General features: G+C 39.8%; 1 protein-coding gene, 1 long non-coding RNA gene and 1 other non-coding gene across 16 annotated transcripts in view; 2 read left to right on the top strand and 1 right to left on the bottom strand.

The window, feature by feature from the left end:
• PANK1 (pantothenate kinase 1) overlaps positions 1-21,778 on the top strand; it is a 111,177-nt gene extending 89,399 nt beyond the window's left edge. For 11 of the 12 annotated variants that reach the window (XM_036829704.1, XM_036829700.1, XM_036829701.1 and 8 more), the window contains 5 exons: positions 4,507-4,760; positions 9,796-9,972; positions 10,472-10,595; positions 17,073-17,198; positions 20,283-21,778. In XM_036829704.1, coding sequence (XP_036685599.1) covers positions 4,507-4,760; positions 9,796-9,972; positions 10,472-10,595; positions 17,073-17,198; positions 20,283-20,342 — 741 coding nt within the window. In that variant the 3' untranslated portion in view covers positions 20,343-21,778. The remainder of the gene's footprint in view (positions 1-4,506; positions 4,761-9,795; positions 9,973-10,471; positions 10,596-17,072; positions 17,199-20,282) is intronic. The other variant, XM_036829709.1, reaches the window with a different exon arrangement.
• On the top strand, positions 2,550-2,657 carry LOC118883150. Its single transcript, XR_005016940.1, has one exon. It is a non-coding gene; the product is annotated as a U6 spliceosomal RNA (small nuclear RNA).
• Positions 7,151-24,568, bottom strand: part of LOC118883107 — a 52,138-nt gene continuing 34,720 nt past the window's right edge. For 2 of the 3 annotated variants that reach the window (XR_005016922.1, XR_005016921.1), the window contains 3 exons: positions 22,183-22,254; positions 17,627-17,686; positions 7,151-8,166 (listed from right to left, as the gene is read on the bottom strand). This is a non-coding gene — a long non-coding RNA (uncharacterized LOC118883107). Of the gene's footprint in view, positions 8,167-15,128; positions 15,237-17,626; positions 17,687-22,182; positions 22,255-24,568 lie in introns of those variants that run through there. The other variant, XR_005016923.1, reaches the window with a different exon arrangement.

The raw sequence follows: 24,568 nt of genomic DNA on the forward strand, positions 1-24,568 counted from the left end.
TGGTTTGGGCTAGGTCCCTAGAGACTAGGTATGGAACCTCCTGGTATGGTTTTTACCAGATTTATTTACTCAGCTATTTATTTAGTTCCTTTTTAAGTTTATCTTATTGAAGTCTAGTTGATTTACAATGTTGCATTAATTTCTGCTATATAGCAGAGTGATTCAGTTATACATATATATATACCTTCTTTTTCATATTCTTTTCCATTATGGTTTATCACAGGGTATTGAATATAGTTCCCTGTGCTATACAGTAGGACCTTGTTGTTTAGCCATCTTATATATAATAGTATTTATTTTTGACAGACTGAAGCACATAAGGAGAAACTCTTACAGTTGTATCCTGAACATGAGTTTAGAATCCATATTTTTTCTAATTTCATCATACAGGGAATCACTGAATTCCTTTGAGAAATTAGAGTTTTCGGTTTGGAAATGATGTTTCCAAATGTATTTCAACTTGAGATAAGAAGACCTGAGTTATTTTACTTCTTATATAAAATTCACGTATAACTCATGTTTCCAAAGCATGTTCACACAGCCATCTCGCTGGATTCTTGAAAACAGCCCTGCAGGTTAGCCAGGGCAGCTGCTGTTGGGGAGAGTATGTGATTTTATTGAAGGCCTGTTGTCACTGTACTGGAGTGGGGTCATGCATTAGCCCCAGCTCTTCAGCTCCAAAGTCTGTGTGGTCCTAGGACCAGCAGCACCGCCTGGGATATTGTTAGACATGCAATCAGAAACTCTGGGAGTGGGACCCAGCGATCTGTGATTTAACAAACCCTCCAGGTGATTCTGATGGCACCTAAAATTTGAGAACCCCACTGCACCCATGCTTGCTTGGGTGACTTTGGGACTAGGCAAAGCAAAGTTAGTTTATCATAGTAGTAGTTTGAAAAAAAGAATTATTTTTTTTACTTTATTTCTTCCCCTACTTCCATTATTTACAGAGTTTGAGTCTAGGGCAAGTTTGGTTTGTTGGTGTTAAGTTTGGGGAATAGTTTAAACTTAATGATTCCTAAAGAATTGGCAGAACTCATACTTTCCAAAAGTGCTAAGGAGAGTCACAAGCAGTGGGGTGCTGAAGTCAGCTCCTACTGTCTCACGAGAGCCCATTGTGTGCGTGAGAGCGCATTGTGTCTTCCCAACACTGTGTTTAGTGACATCGTGTTGGTAGCTTGAAGTTGGCTATGGTGGGAGTGATTATACCATGGAAATTGGTAAATGCTATAAACCAGGGCATTTGCTCCCTGAGAGCTGGTTGTTAAACATTTACCAGCACATCTTGGTGACAAGGTTATGTTCACATTAGCTGAAGCTTCATCTGCATGTTTGCTGGATCTGATATTTTTTTAAAAATTTAAAACTAGCTGCCAGCATTTAAAAATTGCAAGTTTTCACATAAAATCTGGATTTCCAGCTCTTGAGAAATAGAATCATTTGGCAACATTAAGCCCCCATTACCACATGGCAACAACGGGCTGCAGTGAATTTTAAATATGTGTGGATTGTCTTGTGTGCCACAATCCCCATCATTCTGTTACTTTAACATTTAGTCAAGGGACTTCACTCCTTTACTGGCTCCTGCAGCATTTGCTTTTGTTACCCTGGTATAAAGAAAACTAAACCCAAAGAAAGAGTGTTTCTCCATAGCTGGGATCTGAACATACTGTCCAAGTAATGATTTGACTCATTGCTTACACTTGGGAGCCTGTCCCTTTTCCTGGATGGAAAAGACCTTTGAGGGAGGTCTCCATAGGTCTCAATGAAAGTGACTAATATTTCTGTTTCCCAGTTTGGGGATGCATGACCTCAGGCTTCAGAAATATCCATCCCTCAGTAAAATGTTATAGAAGAGATGTTTGTTTGCTGCTAGCACTTTATTTGAAAGTGATTTTGAGGGGAAAGGTGAGATCTTTCCCTTCAGAGCAAAGCTACATGCTTTGTTTACTTGCCCTGACAGGTTTTTCTTTTTCCCGAACATAGTTTCAGGATGTCCCCTGAACAGACAGTGTCACTGTTCGTGTTTGTGATGTTGGTTCTGGGCACTGCTGTCAATATTGTTGATGGACCTCCGATTAATTTTTAAGCAGGTGAACCTATGGCCCCAAGACTGGGTGATGAAATCGCTACCTTTCAGTTTGTGGTGATCCAGGAGGGGACAGTTTTCCCTGATCCATTTAAGAAATGTTTATTAAGCCATTATTATGGACAGGCCTTTCAGCGTGGTGCTCAGGGGCACCCACTGAACCAAAAACAAGCCAGAATGTGACCCACGCTGTGAGTGCGTTTGAAGACGTTGATAGGGCCAGGGAATCCCAGAGGATGAGAAAATAGCGTTTACACGGCTGTGTCACTATAGCGTTTAGGTCTCCAGATAGACTTATACCTATAGTATTACCCCCTGAACACGAGAATCATGACATGCATCTCACCCAAAAGTTTCACTTGGTGAAAAATGAAATGTTCAAAATCACTTATGAGATGGATGTACTTTATCACCAAGTGTCATTTAGAATGATTGTTTCTGTGTATCAAGAAAACGTCTAGTGCTTGTTTCGGCAGCACATATACTAAAAATTGGAACGATGCAGAGAAGATTAGCATGGCCCCTGCGCAAGGATGACACGCAAATTTGTGAAGCATTCCATATTTTTAAAGACGTTAAAAAAAAGAAGACGTCTACCACCTTGCTGGTAGCCTATTCTAACTAATTCTGCTCTGCAGCTATAGCTTCAGTGGATTTTGTTGAATGGGACATTCAGGTGAGTGACCAAAAGTCAGAAGTTTTCGTCTAGCTATTAACTTTTGTAATGAAGATGATGCTTTGGGGGCAAAATATCTAAGTATAGTAGTTGTGTAGGTGGTTTCCAGATCCCAGAAGCAGGACTCATTATGAATGAAGATGAGAGAAGAACAGCGAGTTATTAGGAGGCATTTGCTAGTTATATCACTTAGGGAAAATTATTTAAGCTCTATGAGCCTTAACCATAGAGTTAGGATAACAATATCTCCTCGTGGGGTTTTTGTGAGAATTAAATGATCTGGTACAGGTGCTTGGCATATAGTAAATAATAAATACCAGTTATTATTTTCTTAAAGGGATTTTTTTTAATTTAAATTAGAACTTAAAAAAAAAAAATTAGAACTTAAAAATGATCTTCCATCATTGGTTCAGTTTCATGTTGGTGAATGTTAGATTTTTTTTTGGGTGGGGGGGCCAGCAGTAATATCACTCTTGAGGATCATGAATAAACTTTTGAGGATGCAAAGTACCCATGCTCCGCTAAGGCTAGCCCTCAGCTAGCTTATTCCCCTTTACTTTTTTCCCCCGTACCTAGGAGAATAGGAGTTTTTGTTTCATAGGAGCATGAAGGGACACTCTGGGACCACCTCAGCTATTAATAAAAGAGTCAATATTTTTTGAGTCCTTTGCACCTGCCAAGCCCTGTGTTAGCATTTTACATATATTATTATCATGTAACCTTCACAATACTGCACTGTGGGTATTATTCCCATTTTACAGAGGAGGAAACTGAGGCTTGAGAAGTTAAGTAACTTGCCCCACATCCCTCAATTAGGTAAGTGTTGGAGTTATAGCATTCAAAGCCAGGTCTGTTGAACTCCAAAGCCCAGGCTGGGAAAAGGAGAGTTGGGCTGTGTGGGCTCAGAGGAGATTGTCCCCAGCTCCCAGGCTCACATGCCTCCCTCAGGACCCCGTATCCTGCCAAGAAGGTAGGAGCCTTTCTGCTTTCAGAACATTCTCAGTCGCCTCACCCTGAGTATGCTGGGTTAGCTTCCTGTGACTGCTCTAACAAATTACCGCAAACCTAGCAGCTTAAAACAACGGAAATTTACTCAGTCATAGTTCTGGAGGCCAGAGGGCCGAAATCAAGGTGTTGGCAGGACCACACTTCCTTCAGAGACTCCTGGGCAGAAGAATCCATTCTTTGCCTCTCCCAGCGTCTGGTGGCCATCGGCCTTCCTTGGCCTGTGGTGCAGCTCTCCAGGCTCTGCCTCCCGTCTTTACAAGGCCTTCTCCTCTGTGTCTGTCAGATCTTTCCTGTGTCTCGTAAGGAAACTGTCAGTGGGCTTAGGGCCCACCCAGATAACCCAGGATGCCCTCTGCATCTCAAGATTCTTCACTGAATCACACCTGCAAAGAGCCTTTTTCCAAATAAGGTAGCATTCACAGGTTCTGAAAATTAGGACATGGACGTATCTTTCAGGGGCAACCCTTCTGCCCACTCCACGTGCTAGTGGCTGCCTTGCCAGCTGTCACGTAGGGTCCTGTCTCTCGGCAGGCACCGTGGGTAGACATGACGTCCGGTAAACGCTGCCTTTCCAGCGGAATGACTGGTTCTCAACAAGATTGCACAGCGTGGTGCTTGAAGGATGTTTCCATGCTTTTCCTGTTTGTGACACATGTTCAGTTCAGCTGAAAGCTTCCGGGGGCTTCCCCTGAGGTGGCAGTGGTCTCTCTCACAAGGGCTCCTTCTCTTTCAGATTGCTGACCTGCAGCTCCACAAACTGGACGAACTGGACTGTCTGATTCAGGGCCTGCTTTACGTTGACTCTGTTGGCTTCAACGGCAAGCCGGAATGTTACTATTTCGAAAATCCCACAAATCCCGAATTGTGTCAAAAAAGGCCGTACTGTCTGGATAACCCGTACCCTATGTTGCTGGTGAACATGGGCTCAGGTGTCAGCATCCTAGCAGTGTACTCCAAGGACAACTATAAAAGAGTTACAGGGACCAGGTAAACGTGGTTTCCACTAGAAGAACCTTTTTGTGCTTAAACCCAGGCCTCTTCCTGGAAGACCACTTTCTGAAAAGGTTATTTATATTTAATACATTTTTAAAAGAAAGATCTTACCCTCCTCAGCCAACCAAAAAGGATCTATTGGATATGTTACACAGGGTGATTTATAGAAAGGTTAATAAAACACAGCCTTGGTTGGAAACCGGTCAGGTTGTGGGAAGAAAAAGTGTTGCACATACCAGAAATTTTCCCGAAGGCAGACATGTTAAGTGCCAGGTGAATGGCAGGGACCACAAGTACAGTAGAATCCAGGTGGAAGGATGCTTGGGATGGTCAAAGAGGGCTTCTTTTTGGAAGTACCTTGGTGCCTAGCACAGGAAGAATTGCTTGAAATAGTCGTTCCAGTCAGTGAGCCAGATTGGGTTTACAAAGAATGTTTTTTACCCTCGGGTGAATGCTCCAGCTGCAAACTGGAATAGTCAGCACACCTCACAGGGAATTTGGGAGTGCAGTGGACGGGAAAACAGCCCTGCGACTAGAGCAGAGCAGAGTACCGTGTTTCTTAATGTACACACTCCCCAAGGGCACGTGGGCTCAGCTTCCTGTTAATGGGGATTCAACACGGGAAAAAGATCCAGGGTCAGAAGTCTTTGAGAAATTGTAGTATAAACAAAATTAAACAGGTTTTCCTTACTTATAAGAAGATTTGGTATGAAGTGTTTCTTCAACTTATTGGACCACAGAACCCAGTTTTGGAGGAACAACTTAAGGAACTAGTGTTGTGTGGCGTGTGCTTTGAAACATGGTATTGAAACCCTTGTTTTTGATAGATGAAGATATCAGGTAACTTCTCTGGGCCTCCGTTTCCTTGTTTGTGCCATGAAGTGAGTGAGTTGTTTCTTAGTTTCTACAGGCTTTTCCAGTACTGAAATTCTGCGGTTCTACTCACCCGTTAGGAGGAGAGCACTGCTTTTCTCCTGTATTGACATGACTTGTGATGGGTTCTGCATACCTCAGTGGTTCACCACTGGGGAAGGGAAGATTGAGGCCCCCAGGGGACGTTTGGCAATGTCTGGAGACATTTTTTGGTTGTCACAACTGGAGGTGCAGTGATAATGGCATCTAGTGACCAGAGGTTAGGGGTGCTGCTAAATGTCCTACCGTGTATTGGTCAGTCCCCCACAGCAAAAGAGTATCGAGCCCCAAATGTTAACAGTTAGTGGTGTTAAGAAACCCTGAACCACACATTCTGACTGATCCTGCTTGTGTCCAGAATATAGGCTTTGGTGTGTACGTTAATTGCCACTAGTCAATACATTTTCTCACTGAGAATACAGCACTAACCTTATTTGCTCACATGAGAATCACAACTGGCCCCATGGCCTCATTAGGGCTGTCAGAACTATCAGAGACAAATGAAGAATTCGGCTGAGCTGGTTTTACCTTAAGAGAGTGATCTCCTGAGAAAGGTACAATTTTTAAGAAACTACAAACTGCTTCCCAAAAGGAGCCATTGAATTGGTAGAGCTAGTCTCAAGGTAACAACAAGCTAAACATTTTCCAGAATTAGAGATATTTATAATTTTGTTCACTAACACTTAACAAATTCATGAATTATATCACAGGTACACTCTCTCAAACTTGGGGGTTCCAAGGATCTGGGTTGTCTTTGAATAATGAGCCAAATTGTGACGTTTGGCATCTGTCACATGTGCAATAATGCCTACCCATTCCAGTTATTGGTAAATGCCAGTTAATGATCACTGATTTGCAATCATCAACAAATCCTGTGTGGATGCCCAAGCTTCCTTACAAGCTCTCTTTAACCAGTAGTTTTGGAAAGGTGCTACAGGAGACTGAAGGTTACTAGAGAGCCCTTTCTGGGGCTGCCACAGGTCGGGGAGGGGAATGAAATATCAAGTCTCTGGGCCCCAGATCTTCCTTGTCCAACCAGAGTTGTTCTGCCAAAGGTTTTTTTTTGATCCAAGTTAGAAAACCACTGATCAAAACTACAGGCATACCTCGGAGATATTGCAGGTTCCATTCCAGACCGCCGCAATAAGCGAGTATCGCAATAAGGCGAATCACACAAATTTTTTGGTTTCCCAGTGCGTATAAATGTTGTGTTTACCCTGTACTGTAGTCTATTAAGTGTGCAATAGAATTATGTTTTAAAAATGTATATGCCTTTATTAAAAAATATGTTATTGCTAAAAAATGCTAACCATCATCTAAGCCTTCAGTGGGTTTTAATCCTTATGCGATAGTAGCACCAAAGATCACAGATCACCGTAACAAATATAATAATAATTTTAAAATTTGAAATATTGGGAGAATTACCCAAAATGTGACACAGAGACACAAAGTGAGCAAATGTTGTTGGAAAAATGGCACCGATAGACTTGCGGATGCAGGATTGCTGCAAACCTTCAATTTGTAAAAAATGCAATATCTGCAAAGTGTAATAAAGGGCAGCACAGGAAAACGAGGTGTGCCTGTATTTTGGTCAGCAGTGAACATCAGTGTGTGGAATACACTTTGGGAATCACTAATTTAAACAAATGGCTTCAGTTTTAATTTTGTTACTCCTACTGTGATAGCTATAACTCTAGGTTTTTTGTTATTCTCGTACACCCTATTTTCCCATTAAGCATTTTTATTTTTAGGAAGCCACATCGTTACAGGATATCAGTTTTCTTTTAAGCATATGATTTTAAATGGTTTGTTTCAGTGTTGTGTGTAACTTTACTGCATCCTAGATTAGTAGCAACATTTCTGTTGACCAACTCCAATTTTATTATAGAAGTCAACTGAAAAAACAGAACTTAACAGCTAACATTGTTAGAATGTGTAATCTATTAAAAGAGGAATGAAAAGAATTTTTAAACTTCCAGTGAAATGAACAGTGCAGCTTATTTCATTCTCTTGGAATCAATTTTCAGGGCATGAACATTCAGTAATTGGATTCTTCTACTTCTTCTTAAAATTCCTCACTATAAGTTTGTTGGGTTTTAAAAAAAAAAGTGATGTTTTGGTCTCTGATTTGCTGAGGATCTTGCTGTGTGTCTGCTGAAACAAACATGTATCTGATTACGAGCGAGAGAATCACTAGACTAGAGAGTGGTTAGCAGGTTGAAGATGTTAATAAAGTGCTCTTCTGCAACCGTGCATTCTTTCCTCCTATCTGCAGTGCTCCAGCTGTGCCAGTTCATACTCGCTTTCTCCATTCAGCTCCGATTCTTTGTCTGGAGTCACCTGTCACTTTCCAGTCATACAAAGCCCGTGTCCTTTTTCACTGATACCAACACAACAGATGATGAGTTGCCTTCTTTCTAAGTCAGCCAGTGTCTTCAGGTGCCTATGTTTGGAGTTGGTTGTTGAACACCTTGCTGAATACAAATACCTGATATTCAAAGAAAGGTTATTAGTGTGGATGAAAGGTAGAAACTAGAAATGTGAGCCAAGCCTTTTAAAAGAATATAAAGAGAGAAAACAAGGCAAATTCAGATGACACGCAAACCAAAAAGTGTTCCCATTAAACCACGCTAGCTTTCTAGGGTAGACTGAAACTAATGACGTCGCATGAGGTGCCATGTTAAATGTAAATGAAGACAAACTTTCTTAGAGGGAATCCAAAATTTCTACTGTGACTGAGGTGTCAAAGCAATAATGCCCACGGAGCTCTTTTTGTCCTCGTGGTACTGCACCTACAGTTTGGATATTGTGACTTGTGCCTAGCTACCTAATTTTCCACGAGAACCCATCATTTCAATCAAGTATGTATTTTTGTAAGAATCACTATTTAAGAAACATCACAGTTACTCCTTAGATGTGATTTAAAGAACTGTGTGTCTATAATCTGGTGCCTTCTTGGTAAACAGTTATTGACAGTCAGTATAATTTACCCTAAATTTTCTTTTTTCAAATTTAAGTTTTGAAAATAACCTCGATCTCAACTTGAATTTTCTCTTAAAAGCCAGTAGCCAAACACATGTGGAATTCCCAGGGCTAGCAGCTCTTGAGGCTTCAGAGCAAACTGATATGCATTTGCTCTTCTGTCTAGTAGGTAAAGAGTAAGGCCCATTCATGGCCGTATCAGTGCTCTTTCCTGCCAGGAGCTCACTGGTGACAGCTTTACTCTGAATCTGCTTTTCTTCCCCTCAGGTAACTTTGATATTAATACACAATTGAGTTCACTCTCAACTATCATAATTGGTTTCTAATTTTGTCTCAAAAGACTATTTTAGAAGAATTTCCCTCCAAACAACTGAAAGCTTTTAAAACATGGTTAGAGCACTGAAACCATTTTAAGATATTTGTTACTATTTTTTGACTATTGGGTGGTAAGTAAAGTACTAATAACCTTTTCTAGAGTTTACTAGAAAAAAATCCAATATGAGATCCATCGGTGGTTTCCTTTTTGAAATTTTTGAGGAGCTTAAATGAAATTATTTCTGCTAGAGAAGCAAGGTCAGATGAAAGATACAGCTTGGGGGCCAGCTGTTCCGGGCAGCGTCCCAGTTCAGTTTTGTCACCACAGAGTTTGTCTCTATAGATACGAACTATGCTTCAGGTACACACAGTTTCTTTTTCTAAGTATTTGTGTTTAGCTACATATGTTTGTATTTTTTCTTTTTAATAGAGGTCATTTCTCTGGTTATTTGCTGCTTTCAGACCACCCAAATAAGGCAGATAGATCATGATTTGGCCCCATTTTATAGGTGGGAAGATTGCATGAAGCACTTAGGTCAGTGGCTAGTTCAAGGTCTCACAACGGAAATCAGTGAGAGTCTTTCTCTGGTTTTGTTCTTAAACTTCAGGGCGAGTTGTCCTTGATGTTTCTTTTAGTCTCTGCCCTCTTTTTTTATCCAATCTACCCTAAAGCTCTTTTTCACCCAGCACTTTGATTCAAGTGCCCCTTTGTTTTTCTTCTGTTCTTATTAACCCATATTAGTGATACTGATGTAGTTGGGGACTTGGATGGGCATCTCTTAAAGTAAAACTTAAAAAATAAACCTTATTGTTCCTTCAGTCTTGGAGGTGGAACATTCCTAGGCCTATGTTGCTTGCTGACTGGTTGTGAGACCTTTGAAGAAGCTCTGGAAATGGCAGCTAAAGGCGACAGCACCAATGTTGATAAGCTGGTGAAGGACATTTACGGAGGAGACTATGAACGATTTGGCCTTCAAGGATCTGCGGTAGCATCAAGGTAGAGACTAAGTAGCTAGGAGCAGTAGTGATTAAACACAAGGCAACCTCTCCACCCTGGCTGTTCATTTAGTTGTTGTTTTTTTTAAATGTCAACCCACCAGCCTGGTGCAAGGATCTATGGTATTGGAGCTCAGACTTGATCTCCTGCCCTTGATGAAGCAGTGAGATATTTAGCTCTTGATGCTTGTGCTTAAAATAAGGCAGCTTTGAAAGAAGGTTCTGGAAAACTGCAACAGTTTCCCCCGTTCCATTCTTGTCCAGATATCTAGAGGCATTTAAAATTTTTTTTCCCCGTTAATAGCCATGCTACTTTGTCCCTATTAAGAAAAGGGCAGCCAACCATTCATACCGTAATCCTGTCTGCTTGTAAACCATGGTAGCCAAATCAGGTCACTTGAGCTCAATCAGAGTTATTCATAAAGCTTTCCACAGGACTTTGGTGGAAGCATGGGGCCTAAGGATGATTTTGAACACTCTCGCTAATATTTCCAACATAGCTTTGGCAACATGATGAGTAAGGAAAAGCGAGATTCCATCAGCAAGGAAGACCTCGCCCGAGCCACCCTGGTCACCATCACCAACAACATTGGCTCCATTGCTCGGATGTGTGCACTGAATGAGGTAAGGCCTTAACCTAGGGAAAGCCATGTGCCATTCATAAACATCGTTTGGCAGTGCAATAACTGTTGACCCTCACAAAACCACAGATCCTTAGGAAACCTGCCCTTCCTCGTAGTCACACCTGGTAGAACATGAGGGACGTGTGCTGCGGGGAGGGAGGGGAGTACGTTTCAGTTTTAAGTAGGCACTAGATGATGACAAAACCATCTAACTGTGGAAACATGGTAAAAATGACAATCTGTACCATAACCTCTCCAACCTCACGGACACACACCTAGTGAAGGGTGGCGAACATCTCTCTGCATGCTTGCAAATAATTGCAGGTAAAACATTCCACTTGCAATACTCGATATTCTCTTTGCTTTCAGCTTCTTTACAGTGTTGCCTTGTGGCATGGAGTTCAAGCAGCATTGTACAGGGCTATCAAAGCACAGAGAGCTTGCTACAGCTGAGGCCAGCCAGAGCCCCAGGCACAAGAAAGGGTGGACCTGATGACAGACCAAGCTTTGGTACCATGTTTTAAAACACTGCAAAATTCCTTTGGAAAGAATGGAACCCTTTTCTGAAGTACAAGATGTGTAAAGTAGATGTGTAATACAACTGAGTTGTATTAGGAAGACAAGAAAGAGGGGGCATGGAATACGTAATAGTAGAAGAAGCACTAAAGAATCTAGTAGCATCAGTAATACAGTTTTTTTTTAATATCAATTTTAAGAGAAATATGACATACATATAGAAGAGGGCTCAAATCACAAGTGTACAGCCTGATGAATTTTCACACACACACACACACACACACACACACACACCCCTAATACCCACCACACAGATCAAGAATTAGAACATTACAGGTACTGCAGAAACCCTTTCCAACCCCCTTCTAGTTGAATAGTGGACTGTTAAACAGGGTATGAGGCAGTCTTTATAATAGGTGGATGGCAGCCCTGCCTTTGAACTCTGGGGTTACAAGAGAGACATCCTCCTTTCACAATATTTTTTTTTCACATCTTTATTGGAGTATAACTGCTTTACAATGTTGTGTTAGTTTCTGCTGTACAACAAAGTGAATCAGCTATATGTATACATATATCCCCACATCCCCTTCCTCTTGAGCCTCCCTCCCACCCTCCCTATCCCATCCTTCAAGGTTGTCACAAAGCATCGAGTTGATCTCGAGCTATGCAGCAGCTTCCCACTAGCCATCCATTTTACATTTGGTCTCACTTCGTCCCAGCTTCCCCTTCCCACCCTGTGCCCTCAAGTCTGTCCTCTACATCTGCATCTGCATCTTTATTCCTGCCCTGCCACTAGGTTCATCAGTACCACTTTTTTAAATTCCATATATATGCATTAGCATACAGTATTTGTTTTTCTCTTTCTGACTTACTTCACTCTGTATGACAGACCCTAGGTCCATCCACCTCACTACAAATAACTCAGTTTCGTTTCTTTTTATGGCTGAGTAATATTCCATTGTATATATGTGCCACATCTTCTTTATCCATTCATCTGTCGATGGACACTTAGGTTGCTTCCATGTCTATTGTAAATAGTGCTGCAATGAACATTGTGGTACATGACTCTTTTTGAATTATGGTTTTCTCAGGGTATATGCCCAGTAGTGGGATTCCTGGGTCATATGGTAGTTCTATTTTTAGTTTTTTAAGGAACCTCCATACTGTTCTCCATAGTGGCTGTATCAATTTACATTCCCACCAACAGTGCAGGAGTTCCCTTTTCTCCACACCCTCTCCAGCATTTATTGTTTGTAGAATTTTTGATGATGGCCATTTTGACCGGTGTGAGGTGATACCTCATTGTGGTTTTGATTTGCATTTCTCTAATGATTAGTGATGTTGAGCATCATTTCATTTATTTGTTGGCCATCCGTATGTCTTCTTTGGAGAAATGTCTATTTAGGTCTTCCACCCATTTTTGTATTGGGTTGTTTGTTTTTTTGATATTGAGCTGCATGAGCTGCTTGTATATTTTGGAGATTAATCCTTTGTCAGTTGCTTTGTATGCAAATATTTTCTCCCATTCTGAGGGTTGTCTTTTCGTCTTGTTTATGGTTTCCTTTGCTGTGCAAAAGCTTTTCAGTTTCATTAGGTCCCATTTGTTTATTTTTGTTTTTATTTCCATTACCCTAGGAGGCGGGTCAAAAAAGATCTTGCTGTGATTTATGTCATAGAGTGTTCTTCCTATGTTTTCCTCTAAGAGTTTTATAGTGTTTGGCCTTACATTTAGGTCTTTAATCCATTTTGAGTTTATTTTTGTGTATGGTGTTAGGGAGTGTTCTAATTTCATCTTTTACATGTAGCTGTCCAGTTTTCCCAGCACCACTTACTGAAGAGGCTGTCTTTTCTCCATTGTCTATTCTTGCCTCCTTTGTCAAAGATAAGGGGACCGTATGTGTGGGGGTTTATCTCTGGGCTTTCTATCTTGTTCCATTGATCTATATTTCTGTTTTTGTGCCAGTATCATGCTGTCTTGATTACTGTAGCTTTGTAGTATAGTTTGAAGTCAGGGAGCCTGATTCCTCCAGCTCCGTTTTTCTTTCTCAAGATGGCTTTGGCTATTCACGGTCTTTTGTGTTGCCATACAAATTGTAAAATTTCTGGTTCTAGTTCTGTGAAAAATGCCATTGGTAATTTGATAGGGCTTGCACTGAATCTGTAGATTGCTTTGGGTAGTAGAGTCATTTTCACAATATTGATTCTTCCAGTCCAGGAGCATAGTATATCTCTCCATCTGTTTATGTTATCTTTGATTTCTTTCATCAGTGTTTTATATTTTCTGAGTACAGGTCTTTTGCCTCCTTAGGATTTTTCCTAGGTATTTTATTCTTTTTGTTGCAGTGGTAAATGGGATTGTTTCCTTAATTTCTCTTTCTGATCTTTCATTGTTAGTGTATAGGAATGCAAGAGATTTCTGTGCATTAATTTTGTATCCTGCAACCTTACCAAATTCATTGATTAGTTCTAGTAGTTTTCTGGTGGCATCTTTAGGATTTTCTATGTATAGTATCATATCATCTGCAAACAGTGACAGCTTTACTTCTTCTTTTCCAATTCACATTCCTTTTATTTCTTTTTCTTCTCTGACTGCTGTGGCTAGGACTTCCAATACTATGTTGAATAATAGTGGCGAGAGTGGACATCCTTGTTTTGTTCCTTGTCTCTTGTAACATTCTTTATTTTAAAGTCTATTTAATCTGATATGAGTATTGCTACTCCAGCTTTCTTGTGATTTCCATTTGCATGGAATATCTCTTTCCATCCCCTCACTTTCAGTCTGTTTGTGTCCCTAGGTCTGAAGTGGGTTTCTTATAGACAGCATATATAAGGGTCTTGTTTTTGTATCCATTCAGGCAGTCTGTGTCTTTTGGTTGGGGCATTTAATCCATTTACATTCGAGGTGATTATCGATATGTATGTTCCTATTACCATTTTCTTAATTAATTTGGGTTTGATTTTATGAGTCTTTTTCTTCTCCTGTGTTTCCCGCATAGAGAAGTTCCTTCAGCATTTGTTGTAAAGCTGGTTTGGTGGTTCTGAATTTTCGTAGCTTTTGCTTTTCTGTAAAGCTTTTGATTTTTCTGTCGAATCTGAATGAGATCCTTGCTGGGTAGAGTAAGGTTGTAGGTTTTTTCTTGGTTGTAGGTTTTTCCCTTTCATCACTTTAAATATGTCCTGCCACTCCCTTCTGGCTTGCAGAGTTTCTGCTGAAAGATCAGTTGTTAACCTTATGGGATCCCCTTGTATGTTATTTGTTGCTTTTCCCTTGCTGCTTTTAATAATTTTTCTTTGTATTTAATTTTTGATAGTTTGATTAATATGCGTCTCGGCATGTTTCTCTTTGGGTTTATCCTGTATGGGACTCTCTGCGCTTCCTGGACTTGATTGACTATTTCCTTTCCCATGTTAGGGTAGTTTTCAACTATAATGTCTTCAAATATTGTCTCAGACCCTTTCTTTGTCTCTTCTTCTTCTGGGCCCCCTATAATTCGAATGTTGGTGTGTTTAATGTTGTCCCAGAGGTCTCTGAGACTGTCCTCAACTCTTTTCATTCTTTCTTCTTTATTCTGCTCCCTGGCAGTTATTTCCACCATTTTATCTTCCAGCTCACTTATCCATTCTTCTGCCTCAGTTATTCTGCTAGTGATTTCTTCTAGAGTATTTTTAATTTCAGTTATTGTGTTGTTCATCATTTGTTTGCTCTTTAGTTCTTCTAGATCCTTGTTAAATGTTTCTTTTATTTTCTCCACTCTGTTTCCGAGATTTTGGATCATCTTTACTCTCATTACTCTGAATTCTTTTTCAGGTAGCTTGCCTATTTTGTCTTCATTTATTTGGTCTTGTAGGTTTTTACCATGCTCTTTCATCTGTAACATATTTTTGTAGGTTTTTTTTTTTTTTTTTTGATTGGTGTGGCTGTATTCGTGTCTTACTGGTTGTTTGGCCTGAGGCGTCCACACTGGAGTTTGCAGGTGGTTGGGTAGAGCTGGGTCTTGGTGCTGAAATGAGGACCTCTGGGAGTCCTCACTCTGATTAATATTCCCTGGGGTCTGAGGTTCTCAGTTAGTCCAGTGGTTTGGACTTGGTGCTCCCACCACAGCAGCTCAGGCCCCCAACCTCCAGCCTGTGAACCAAGATCCCGCAAGCCACATAGGGTGGCAAAAAAAAAAAAGAAAGAGAAAAAAAGGAGCAGTTCAATAACAATAAAAAATAAAATAAAATTAGAAAGATAAAAAATATCTAAGGAAAAATAAAAATATAATCGAAACAAATGCAACAAGGTAAAACAAATCCACCACAGAAAAAAGGAAAAAAAAAAGGAGGGGGAACAAGCCAAAAGGAGCAGAATAATAACAAAGTATAAAGAATAAAATAAAATTCCAAAAATAAAAGAATTATTAGAAAAAATGAAAATATAAATGAATCAACTACAAGGTAAAACAGAACCCCAACCTAAAAGAGGAAAAGAGAAAAAAAAAAAGCCTTCTCTATGGGGGGCGGAGTTTAGGCAGGGGGTGGAACTTAGGCAGGGGCGATGCTCAAGCATGGGGCGGGGCCTCTGCTTAGGACATGCACGGAAGGGGAGAGGCAGCACGTCCAAACAGGGGCCTCTGGAGTGTGGAGTTCCAGAGTTTGGAGGTAAGGCCCTGGGTGAGGGTGTGTGGCTGGGGTATATGCCCAGCGTGTTGGAGGGGGTCTCAGAGGGGGTCTCCACGTGCAGAGGTGGGGCCCTGGGTGGGGGTGTGGGGTGAGGCTTGGGCTCTGCAGGGTAGGAGGGAGGCTCCAGGGCAGAGGATTAGGCCTGGGAGCCCAACAGGCTCCCCGGTGCCTAAGTGGACAGGGAAAGCACTGGCCACGTTCCCTTCCCCTTCCTTCACGCCTCCCCCCACCCAGGGTCTCCCCTGTCCCTGCTGGACCCCTAATCGTGGGCCCACCTCCCACCCCTCTACCCAGGGAAAATTTTCACAGTGGTTAATGGGTTCATGTATTGTTAAAGCTTGAGACAGTTAGAAGGCGATGTTCCCAGACCCTGGTTGCTCTTGATAGGCTGAACAGAGAATAATGCCAGCTCCCAAGACTCTCCTCCCTTTGATATGAGTGACCATAGCAACTGGCTCTGTGAGTGAGTGAGGAGTGAGCAGAGTCTGTGTGGCAGATAGGCTGAGCTCAGTGTGAGGGGTGTGTTCAGAATACAAATCGGTATCCGTGACAACAAAAATATAAATGTATTTTTTGTTATCATATTGTAACCCACATACTGACCAAACAGGGTATTTCACCATATATCCTAAAGGTAGAGACCGGGTATTGTTTCTTTTTTGTATTCCCAGTGTTTGGCACAGAGCAACCTGACCGAAGTTGTTAGATGAATAACCCATACCATAGCCATTTAATTTATTGAGTTGGTGGGGAGTTCCCTGGTGGCCTAGTGGTTGGGGTTTGGAGCTGTCATTGCCATGGCCCAGATTCGATCCCTGGTCGGGGAACTGAGATCCCATGAGCTGCGTGTCATGGCCAAAATATTTTTTTTTTAATTTTTTTAATAAATAAATAAAATTTTAAAAATAATTTATGAGTTGGTAATATATTTTATAGTTGGAAGTTTGGGGGATTTAAGGAATGCACAGGCAAATTTAGATGCACTCCAGTTTTAATTTCATATGTGAATGTTGGGAGCTGAATTTCGTATCAGATCTAAGGCAGCCTAACATAATACCTGTAAATGAGCCCAGTATCAGTCTCTGCCTCCCCCAACCAAATTCTACCCCTCATGTTCTTGTGGAATGCATTCTGAGGTTTGTTTGACTTCATCTTGGAAATCCTGAAATAATTCCACTTAAAACAAAAAATTCACTCTGCAAGGTCCTGGAGTACAGTGATACAAAGCACATTGGGTCTGTTGCTAAATGCTATTTTTCTGTCATGGTTCAATTGTTTTTCTTTCATTTTTTTTTTCCAGAATATTGACAGAGTTGTGTTTGTTGGGAATTTTCTCAGAATCAATATGGTCTCCATGAAGCTGCTAGCATATGCCATGGATTTTTGGTCCAAAGGACAGCTAAAAGCTCTGTTTTTGGAACATGAGGTAGGTTGAGTTCACATGGACTTAATTGTCCTACATGGAAGTTTTTGGGTTGTCTAACATATGAGTGGGTTCCTTAGTTTGCATTTATGCAAAAGCTAAGGAAGAACATTATATAAAATGGAAGCTCTATTATCCAACAATCAGGACTAGTAGATGGTTAATTTAAAAAAAACAAAACAAAAGTTAAAATGGGTAATCATGGAAAAATATCTCCCTACTTTTACCATTCTATTTTAATATAAAATATATAAATGTTCATTCACTCACCAAATTCTTGATGTAGGACCAAGACCTATTTTTGAGCATGGGTTCTGCTGATCAGAGCTTTGTAATTGTCTTTCTTTTTTCCATAATCCACAAGTATTATGCACCTTTTATGATTTCTGGTTTGTTTCTTTAAAGTAGATCAAGAAATTAAAGATACTTACGAAGCAATTTGGTTGCAGAGTCATTCTAGATTTTCCCAATCTTTCATATGTAGGATCCACCTAAATAGAGGGCGGTGGTCTGTGACTACCTTTTTCAATCTTTGTTTCATTTTTTTCCATTTTTATTGAGATATAATTGGCATATAACATTGTGTAAGTTTAAGGTACACAACAATGGTTTAATATATGTATATACTGTAAACTGGTTATCAGTGTAACTTTAGTTATCGTCCATCACCACATATTGTTACAAAGATCTTTTTTTCCTTGTGATGAGAACTTTTAACATCTACTCTCCTAGCAACTTTCACTTGTTAACTAGCTTTTTAATCTTTCTCAAGAATTTAACTGGATTTTCAAAGAGGTGACCATTCATCTTGTACTCTTTTTATTGGTTTAGGTGGTATATAATTACATTAGATTATTACATTAACAATAAAACTGTCATAAACAAATTTGAGGATAAACACAGGTGACTCTTGGCAAGTAAACAACTCAACTGGTGAGAACAGAAGTGCTTGGGCTGCTCAGAGTAGCCTGGTGGGCTTGAAAGGCTGGTGTGCTAGACATTAGGCAGCCTGTTTACAGAAGAAGTGGAGAACTCTGGTTAATGCAAAGAGTCCCTTATATCCAGTTCCTACACTAATACAAATCGGAGGTTTCTAAGACTGAGTGGGGAGCCCTCATCTCTTCCCACCTCTCTATCCCCCTTTAAAATCAATACTGTAGAGAGCAGCTGTTTATCACGGGAGGTACCCAAAGCCTTGGGTATATTGCAGCAGAAAGAACATTGGGAGAACGAGTGTCATAAATTTTAATTGTAATGAATAACTACTGTGGCATTTTTCTCATTTCCAAACTGAATTATTTATTTGAAAAGTTGCTGATGCATTTATAAATTATTTAGAGCTCTCTAAGCCTACGTTTTGTTTTATTAAAGCATCTAAAGCAATACGAAGTTAAATACCAAATAGTTAACTGTTTAACTATACTAAAGAAAGTTTTTGTTTTTGTCTTTTTAAGGAGGCTAAGGCATGAAGTGATATAACTTTTTTGTGGGGGGCGAGGGCAGTGGAGTCTCAGAATTTTCACTCCCCCTCCTCCAACCAGAGCAGCTCCTTTTTTATCTGCTTACTTATCGATTTCCCTTGTAAGATTTTGTTTAAAAAAATAATTAAAATGAAAAAGAAGACCACTCTTCTAGCCCATCTGGTGTTGCCATATTTAGCGATTAAAAATATAGGACACAGTTATTTTACCTGGCATTTATCTGGCAACCCTAAGTTTAGATCCTCTTGGACTAAGGCAGAAAACAAACCCTGGAAGCCGTCAGGGATGAAAAGCCATCTACGAGGGCACACAGGTAGTTAGTTGATGGTAAGATACGGAAAAAGAACCAGCATTTGGGGGAAACCTACTTCTCTGGATAAAAAGGCATATCCCTTTGTACAATCTTAGGCCTCTGTGAATGATGGCTTTGGTTTGTTACTAAGTATCATAACTCAGTCTCTATGGCCGATGAAAGTAGAGCAATTTTATATCTCCTTGTAGGTGTTTCTCAGAAAATTCTCTACATTCTTAGGTTCATTCTCGCTTAGGCAGGTCTTCCTGGAGGATATTATGGAGAGAGAACTTTTGGGAGGTGCTGGTGAGGTGGCTTTCCTGCCCTGCCTGGAGTCCTCACTCACTCAGTCTCATTCATTCCACTTATGTAAGTGAGCGTCTCCTAAGAGAAGTAGTCTAGCCAAGCAGTTGAGAGCACAGGCTCTCGCTGACTTGGAGACCTTAGGCAATGACTCTACCTCTCATTTCTGTTTTAGCTTTGGTAAAATGGGGTGATAATATTATTTGTCTCATAAAGTTACTGTGACGATTAAGTGAGGAAATCCATGTACATTTCTAGCATATAGTGAGCCCTCAGATGTTAGCTGGCAATGGAGGCAAAGATCCTACCATGTAGTGTTCTGCCAGATGCCACCCATTTCGCGGTAAGTAACTGTTGAGTCAGGCAAATACCAGAGGAGTAGAGTCTCTTGCCTTTTGGAAACCAGCTTCTCTAAACATTGCCATTTTTCAGCTTCCTTCATTTTCACAGATACGTGGGCTTTTCCTTTACAGATGAGCAAAGGGAAACTTGAGCTGATTTAGATGCCTTTCCAGGATCTACTGAGGGAAGCTTAGAGCTATACCTTGTGAGACATTACAACTTTGAAGTCAGATAGATTTGCGATTGAACCCTGGCACAACTCATGTGACCTTGAAAGGGTAATTTACTTTATTACCTCCCATTTCTCATCTGTGGAATGGGAGTAATAATGTGAATTTTGCCATGACAAGGATTAAAATGAAATAATCATAATCCTAAAAATCCTAAAAATTGCCAACACTGACGTAGTATACACTGTGGTGCCAGACATTTTTCTACGCACTTTACATCAGTTAATTTATTTAATGTATATAAACAAATAGATATCCAATGCATTATTATTATTATTATTATTATTATTATTATATCATGTTTCATGCCAGAGGTCAGGTTTTAAGTTTCTTGTATCTATAGCATTAGGGGGCAGCATTCCTCGAATTATGAAAAACAGTAGGTATTGGACTAAGGTTCGGAGATAATTGTACAGAAGTTTTCTCATTGTTGTTGTAGGGTTATTTTGGAGCTGTTGGGGCACTGCTGGAACTGTTCAAAATGACTGATGACCAGTAGAGATGGGCCACAGATGGAACAGCCTTCTGTGAGAACAGGGATCCAAGCTCTGCGGCTGGAGAGGGTGAAAGCCACTGTGGGACGGAAGCCAAGCCATTATGGCAGATGAACCTGCTGGATTTGTAAATAATTAAAATCCTTCTAGCTGATCTTTTACTCTTGGGTTTTGAGCTTATGATTCAAAATGGGGAATACAAGAGTTTTTTCTGTATACTGTATTTTTTAAAAAAATATTTGTGCAGCGTGGCCAAACCTACCAATTTTATGCATTGACTTTGAAAAATTGTATGATGTTTAAGAAGGACCTGAAACGTAAGTGCTGTTTATTTTTCTTCTGGGGTTTACTGATCAGTGTGGTAATTTTAACTTCATTTAGTAATTACTCTAGGAGATTTTACCTTGACTTATATTTTTCATGACGTTTCATGATTTGCTGTTGGTTTCAAATGAAACTACAAATCTGTCATGTTTTACTGTGAACACTATTTTGTTTGTTTGTTTACCTTTTTGGGTCTTGTTTTTTCTGTTTGAATGTCTTAGGGAAAAAGAGAGTCCTTCCCCCTGTTTCTGTCCTCGGATGACTCCCCGTCCCCCCTCCAATACAGTTCTTTGATGTAATTGTTCACATTAATCAAGGTGCTGACCAACTCAATACAAAGTTAAGCACGAGATCTAAAGCTCTCAAAAGTGCCCTTGAAGAGAAAACTCTGAAAAAGCGTTCATGAATTTAGTGAGTCTGGCAAAAGTTGAAAATTATATGCAATTTTGTCGTATCCCTTATGAACATATAGTGTTGCGTTAGATTTATTTTATGTTAGGTTATGTTAAATTGAAGTGTTCTCTGATGAAGTGTCCTCATCCACGCACAGCGTATGAATGGCAACAAATCCTTGTGCAAGATGTTGGGATTTACAGGGGAAAGTCTCCCGGTAGATTAACTGTTCACGTTGGGATGTTTAGGAGAAGTCATGGGTTGAGATGTCATGTGGTAATATCTGTGTTTTGTACATGTATGTAGCTAGGAGCTTTGTAACAAGGCATCTTAAATAGTAATAAAGTTGTTTTTTATTTGAAATATTTTAAACTGTATTTCAATCCCACTTTCTAAAATTAAAAAAAAATTATGATACTGATCTATATATTTTTTTTCTGTTTGAAAGATATCATTGGGACTGATGGGTAACTTTCAAATGAGAGTCTTGTACAAATACTGAAACACATGAGATCTAATGATTTAGAACTAATTAATCTTTTGAATTGAGCATATTGCTGAAAGGGATTTTTGAAGGGCAGTACAATTGCTCCATGATGAAACTTTCCTTCTCTGCCTTCTGGGCACTGTCTTTAATTTCCATGTCTTCAAGTCTTGAAGAAGTTGATGTTAATGGAAGTATTCACTTGTCTGGTTGAAATAAAGCCTGTTTCTGTTGTGATTTTTTTTTAGTGTATATGTTATTTTCATTTCTTAACCTTTATGTCCATCTTATCTGCTTTTGTATCATAAAATGAATATGTGTTGTACTTTTGCTACTCTACATTTCATAATTTGAAGCTTTCACATAAGCATGGTAAGGTCCAAAACACTGTGTCTTCAGTTGAAGCTGTAGCCCTATGCAGGGTTGTTGTTTTTTTTTTTTTTAATGTAGCTTTATTGTTCTTATACAACTAACTCCTTATTCCCAAAAGATCACTACTATATTTTGTAATTCTGAAAGAGTTCCAAAATTTGGTCATCACAATTATATTTGATCAACTTCCGCCTGGCTTAAAAAAATTCAAGCAATTAAGATGCTCTTGAAAAAGGTAAGTGTGAAAATCCACATATCCTCCGTGATAGTACCTTTTTTAGATTGTTCTCTTCTGCCATTCCTACTCTCATCTGTTAGGGAATATCACCCCTTGGATCATGGTTCTGCAAAAAATAAAATCAGGGCAAGTTAGTGTGACTACATAATTTTTTAATTATCTGGAATTACTTGATCTCTCATTACAAATGTTTAAAACATTGGTTTAGCTGAGGAGATAAATTACTCCATTATACAAATATCAGTTAAATGTTGGTTACTTATAGCCAGCATTTTTTTTTTTTTTTAATGACGGAGTTGTAGCCTGAGGAATTTTTTTACATTCACTTGAATTATAGAAACTTTCCTTTGACTCAACATCATGAAGAAACTTGGCAAGACTAAAGAATTTTTATCTTGAACTCCATGAAGTCAGGGTGACCAGGTGGTCCAGAACATGACTTTTGGTTCTGAGACAGCTGCAGTTTTGATCCAGCTCAGCTATTGACAAGCTTTGTGGACAACTTGCTAACCCTCTCTCTAAACCCTAATTTTCTCACTCATAAAATGGGGCAAATAGTAGTTTTTACCTATGTATTTAAGAAGCTTAGCACAAGGGCTAACACATAGTAAAAGCTTCATTAATGCTAGCTATGCTGGAAAAAAAATAGATGTTTTTAAATTAATGCATTAAATCAGTGATTTCTAAACTGGAATGTGGGGAATCCATTTTAGCATAAAGCATCACACAGATCTGCATATGCTAGTACACGTCTACAGCCCCATATCCACACTTCAAAATCCCAAACTCTTAACATTTCTCTTGACAAAAATTCACGGCAGAAAAAGTTGATTTGAGCATTATTTATCATTCTTTGGAGGGCTCTTCACATGTTTTGTTGCAAAGCTATTAATGTGTTTGATTACAGGGTCTGCCCCAGACCCTACCAGAGGTGTTAATTAAGTAGGGAACAAGTCTGAATCTTGAAACAGAAGTGGTCACAAGAGTTTCAGATAAAGGGCTCGTGGAAAGATTTACTTGTATTCTTCAGCTTATGTATTCTTCCATATTCCATATTTACATGGATTCAGAGTCCCTTTGTTGGGAACCATTGTTACAGGTAATTTATACTTGACATCATTCAGTCATACAAGGAATATTAAGAAGTTATTTTGTGCCAGGAAGGAGCACTGAGTAAACTAGGAGGAATAGGATTCAACCCCTGCTGTCCAGTGCAGGGAAGACAGAAGTCTTAAACCAACACATATAATTAAGTGTCACAGGTGTCATTCATTCATTCATTCACAAATATTCACAGCAGTGAACAAAACCAGACCCATCCTCACAGACCTTACATTCTGGAAGGGAAGACAGATACATTCCTAATTACATAATGTTACATCAGTACTACAAAGAGAAAAAGTAAGGTAGAGGGGCCTCAGAGGGAGGTAATTCTGTTTAGAAAATGAAAAGGGGATTGAAACTTCTTTGGTTAGAGTGCTAAAAGACAATCTGTCTTAGGAGGTGACGTTGGAGCAGAGGTGAATGAAGCTGAGAACACACCGTGGAAATACCTGGGGAAAATACTTGTACTCCTGGAAAATGAGAACGGAGGTTGTGAAGACCTGTAAGGAGGCCAGTATGCCTGGAGTAAACAACGGGCAGAGTGGTGGGAAATGCAGTTTTAGGAGTAGCCGTGGACCAGGTCCTATACAAAGTCCCCCAAGTGAGGGTAGAAAACTGCCCTTGAAGGGGGCATTGGTCCCCTCTCCTGGAGGGGAGGGTGCAAGAAAAGTTTTCATGAGAGTCTTAGCCAACAAGTAGAGATCCCCGAGTGGAGCAGGAGGGTAGGGCTGCCCAAGCAGAGAGGGCAGGATGAGAGAAGCACTGAGAGAAGAAACAGCCTGGCTTATTCGGGACGCCGTTTGCTTCAGCCGGAGTGTGGTTAGTGGGAGAGAAACCAGATACTAGGAGAGAAGAAAACAGATTATGGAAGGACTTGTATTCCATGTAAAAGATGTTTCTGTAGTCAGTGTGAAGCCATCAAAGAGTGTCAAGTAAAGTGAAACTAGAACTAATCTGGCTTCAAAGTGATAATAGAGCAAAATGATTCCGCTTACATAAAATGTCTAGAATAGGCAAAGAGACAGAAATTCGATTAGTGGTTTCCCAGGGCTGGGGATTTGGAAGAAATGAGGACTTAACTGCTAATAGTTATGAGGCTACTTTTTTGGTGATGAAAATGTTCTAAAATTGATTGAAGTGATGATTGTACAACACAACTAGAAACCACTGAATTAATTAAATGGTATGTGAATTATATTTCAGTAAAGCTACTTTTCAAAAATAAGTTAAATTTGAAGGTTGAAAAAATCCTTTAAATACAGCACAAAAGTGAAATTAGGTATGTTAATTGGATGTTCTTCTTTATTTTAACCTAA

The sequence above is a fragment of the Balaenoptera musculus genome, chromosome 16 (assembly GCF_009873245.2).
Source record: "Balaenoptera musculus isolate JJ_BM4_2016_0621 chromosome 16, mBalMus1.pri.v3, whole genome shotgun sequence".
NCBI classification, from domain to species: Eukaryota; Metazoa; Chordata; class Mammalia; order Artiodactyla; family Balaenopteridae; genus Balaenoptera; species Balaenoptera musculus.